Source organism: Elephantulus edwardii, unplaced genomic scaffold, assembly GCF_000299155.1.
Source record: "Elephantulus edwardii isolate Elephantulus edwardi_28Jun2011 unplaced genomic scaffold, EleEdw1.0 scaffold00089, whole genome shotgun sequence".
Taxonomy (NCBI): domain Eukaryota; kingdom Metazoa; phylum Chordata; class Mammalia; order Macroscelidea; family Macroscelididae; genus Elephantulus; species Elephantulus edwardii.
Window position 1 is genome coordinate 6,161,758 of NW_006399839.1, and position 4,198 is coordinate 6,165,955.

Consider the following 4,198-nt stretch of genomic DNA (forward strand, 5'->3'; position numbering starts at 1 on the left):
AGCATCTGGTGGATTTGAACCACCTATCTCTGGGATTGCAGTGCAGCTTCTTGCCACTAGGCCACCAAAGCTCCCCTAGGTCACCAAACTTTTTTAAAAAACAGTTGGTTGGTTCTGGGTTTGTTTTTTTTAAAAAAAATTTATTCTTTTTTGTGTGTATACCGTCAAATCATATCTGACTGGTACAGGAGGAAACTGTCCCTCTTCTCCAGCAGAACTTCTGGGATTCAAACCGTGCCCCTCTGGGATTGCAGTGCAGCTTCTTGCCACTAGGCCACCAGAGCTCGCCTAAAAAAAGCAGGTTTTTAGGGAGCTCTGATGGCCTACTGGCAAGAAGCTGTACTGCAATCCCACAGGTACACGGTTCGAATACACCAGATTCTCTGCTAGAGACGGAAGGGCAATCTCTTCTTGTACTAGTCAGATCCGATTGACAGCATACACACAATAATAAGCAGCAGCCGTTTTACCCAAACCGCCACACAATCTTGTCTTTCCCATGACCCAAGGTTGGGTAAATTGTGTAAATCTGGCTCCTGGATTATGCTTTTAGCAAAACAAATACCAAGGTACATTCCAAAAGTAAACCTTTTCAGAATTCAGTGGAATTTCCTATCAACTACAAGATGAAAACTTTCTAAGGATCATGCTTCTATTAACACGTTGCTGCAAGTGACAGCAAAATGTGTTTCTAACCATGGTCATCAATTTAAAAGTGTACACCAACGTGTTAAGGATGGATTGCCATTTTCACAATCCCTGCCTCAGTGGCACAAGAGCAGGACTTTGAACTGTCCCTGTGCATAGGCTACTGGAGAGAAAGCTCCACATTTCTCAAGCACAAAGAATAACATCTATCAATTCCAAAGGGGCCAGGCTGTTCAAAGTGCAAGAAACATACCTGAAACAAGAACTCGGAAATCGGATCTTCTGGTAGGAGGCCCACTCCTCCCACCTCTGGGCCACCCACCCCGACCTCCGTAAGTCCTTGGAAACTCCACACGGAGCCGACACTGGCCATAATCATAACCGTTCCTTCCATAAATTGCATCTTCAGCATCTCTGCAAAGAAAAGTCTCAAGTTAGTGATACCAAATAGGCCAGCTGACTTCCAAATGGCCTGAGTAATATGGCTAAGAGTGAAAAAAAGTCCTGCAAGGAAACAAGTTCTGTGGCTAGGTTCTACTGCTTTGAAAACCCTGCATGATACAAGAAGTAAATTTTACTACTGTTAACACTGGATTTTCTAGATACCGACTGACACTGAATAGGTGTGAACAAAATACTTATAAACTAGCTAATTAGAAAAAAAAAGTTGTTGATAGATGATGTTGTCATTAAGTAGCTTCTAAAAAAAAAATATACACATTAACCCTTATTATACTTCTGCAGAATCCCACTAGGAATGAGGAATGTAGAATTCTCAAGAGCATCTTTCCTGCAAGATCACAGATATTAAAAGCACATTTGCAGGGGCGCTGACAGGGGAAACAAAACCACAAACCAAAAAAAAAAAAAAAACAAAAAACCAAACCCCATTATCTGGGTATGTTTTAAGTCATTCCCAAAACCCTACATGAAAAATAAAACAACAACAAAACCCCTCCAAACAAACCCTGAGAGTCAGAGTGCAAAACTTGGTTAGAAGCATAAGCACAAAGGTTGAGTGGGCAAGCAGAAGGAAGAGCTGCAAATGAGTGCCACAGACATAAACTCATTTACCAAAATCCTAAAAAGCACTACATCGAGAGTGACCATGGCTATACTTATACTGCAGACTGACATACAAACTGACTGAAACTCAAGTTATATTGTCAATTTCCCTGAGAGTTTATGAAAGCTCTTCTAAATAAATGTGAGCAGCAGGATTAAATAAAGCAGGACACACGCAGGACTTCGGCTGAAAACTGGCAGCCAGTTAAGACCAAAAACAATAGCCTGCCTGTTAGCAAAGGAAGAAAATATGACAATGTAACTATATAAATACAACAGTCAGTTAGTTTGTATGCAAAGTGCAGAAGAGCTGGGTTCAAACGCAACGCTCTCAACACTTGACCAGCAGTTCCCTGCACCCAGATGCCTCAGCTTAACATCCAGTCAAGTCTACCTACCCTACACGTCGTTAAATAAAGTCTGGGGCTGCTTCCTGCCTCCCTAGCTCGCTCCCTTCCCCCTGCTGCAGGTGGGTTCCTCCCCAGCCCGATCTCCTCCCCCTGCTGCAGGTGGGTTCCAGACATGACCTGTGGCGAGGTCCAAACCCCAGAAAAAAGGCCGAGAGGTGAAGCTAGCCAACAGCAAGAACAGGTTCTTATCTGCCCCGGGGGTGCCGGGACCCCGCACAGCAGCTTTTTGGGACAACCCTCCCGCAGTTGTGCAAGTTCCTGGGCCTTTGGCGGCCCCAGGGCGCCAAGACTCGCAATCACGAAGACACACCCCTTTGAACCGGTTCTGGGGCAGAGTTTCCTAATCCCCGGGGCGCCCCCCGTATCTGGAGGTACCTTCCGAACGGGAGTGAATGAGCCCCCCGCACCCCCGATCTCGGGCTCTTCTAGAAGTTCTCCCCAAGTCCCCGCTCTCCTTTCCCAAGGATGAAGTCCTTGCATGGGGGGTGGGAAGTCAAGGGGAGGTGTGATCGGGGTCGCGCGAGTGGCGATCAGTCCCATCGCATGACCCCCATGACTTCCAAAGACACCCCCGTCCCCGCCGGCTCGCCCCTCCCAAAGGCGAGGCGGCCCGGGGAGGGGGGCCGGGCGCCCGACGATCGGGGCTCTTCCCGGAGTCCGGGCCCCTGCGGCCGTAAGGACCCGAGGCTTCCGGGGCGCGTCCCCGCCAGGCTGCCACCCGCCGCGGGGAAGGAGCGCGGATCTGAGCCGCCCCGAGGTCGCTCTGCGCGGGATCGCAGCCGCGGAAGGCCCAGCGGAGGGAGAAGAAAAAAAAAATAATAAAGGAAGTGACGACGGAGCAAAGGGCGGCCCGGAGCCCGCGCGGAGGGGAGGCCTTGCCCCACTCGGGGGCGCTATAAGGGGTCTGCGCGGAGGGCTGGGGGAGGGGAGCCCCGAGAAGAGAAAGGGAGGAGGAGAGGGAGGCGGGATACGGGGCCGGGCCGGGGGGGGGGGGCGCTCACCGGGGATCCTCGAAGCGCACGAAGGCGAAAGGCACGAGGCCGTGCCGGTTCTTCAGCTCGATCTCGCGGATGCGGCCGTACTTGTAGAACAGGTCTTCCAGGTCCTTCTTCTTGCGCACGTAGATGTGCCCGTCGCCCTCGCCGCTGCGCTCGTCCCCCCAGCCCGACATTCGCCCAGCCCGACGCCGCGGGCCCGCCGCAGCCCACGTCGCCGCCGCCGCCGCCTCAGTCCGGATCCCCCCGCAGCGTCCCGCGGGTTCGAAGGCGCTCAGGCGCAATGTATTGTGGGAACGCAGAGCGGAAGCGCAAGGGTCGGAGGAGGCAAAAGGAATCCTCTTAAAGGGGACGTGGTTGCGGCGACTGCGCCTGCGCGAAGCCGGCGCCCTCTGTGGGCCCTCGAGGGCACTGGGGGGGAAGGCAGGAGAGTCTGGAGTTCAATTACCGGGCGCCAACGCTAACCTGGCGAGCGACCTGGCCTTCTTCAGTCACAGACTCCCTTTCTGTGACGCTGCATGCAGGCATTGTGAGCATTCACTGAGATGACGCGGCTCTGTTGGCCAAGACCGGCCCCCACGGACTGTCACTTTGAGTACTGGACGCCCGAGGGAAGGAATCAGGCTGGGGCTGCAGGCTGACCCCGCAGCGGCTTGGAGGCATCCCTAACTGCTGGGCTGGCTGGGTTATCGCCGCCCTTGGTCTCAGGTCAGTAACCCTCTGGGCCACGCCGTTCCTATTTTAACAATTTATTTTTATTATTATTATTATTTTTTTTTTTTACAATTGCTTGTAACTGAGCTTAGCTGAAGCAGGGAAGCAGCTAAAGGATCTGAACTATGTCAAGTGCTTCTTGCGAGTTTTACTGTTATCTAGGATGTAGGGATGCCCATATTTTAGGAAAAAATTGAGGTCGTGTGGTGAAGTCTGGGTTACCATCCCTGAATTAATTGTAGATTGTGGACTTATGTCCACATAGCATACTTTTGCTTGGAGCACATTCTCATTTATAAGGGAGCCTGGTGAAGCAAGGTTAAGCTCTGTACTGCTAACCAAAAGGTTAGCAGTTCGAACCTACCC

The 4,198-nt window shown here is 51.6% G+C and overlaps 1 protein-coding gene across 1 annotated transcript in view; it reads right to left on the bottom strand.

The window, feature by feature from the left end:
* Nucleotides 1-3,434, bottom strand: part of SRSF9 (serine/arginine-rich splicing factor 9) — a 7,416-nt gene extending 3,982 nt beyond the window's left edge. Inside the window, exons 1-2 of the mRNA XM_006890427.1 lie at nt 3,125-3,434; nt 902-1,062 (exon numbers count right to left, since the gene is read on the bottom strand). Of these exons, the coding sequence (XP_006890489.1) occupies nt 902-1,062; nt 3,125-3,294 (331 nt within the window). The 5' untranslated portion in view covers nt 3,295-3,434. The remainder of the gene's footprint in view (nt 1-901; nt 1,063-3,124) is intronic.
* Between the last annotated feature and the right edge of the window lie 764 nt (nt 3,435-4,198).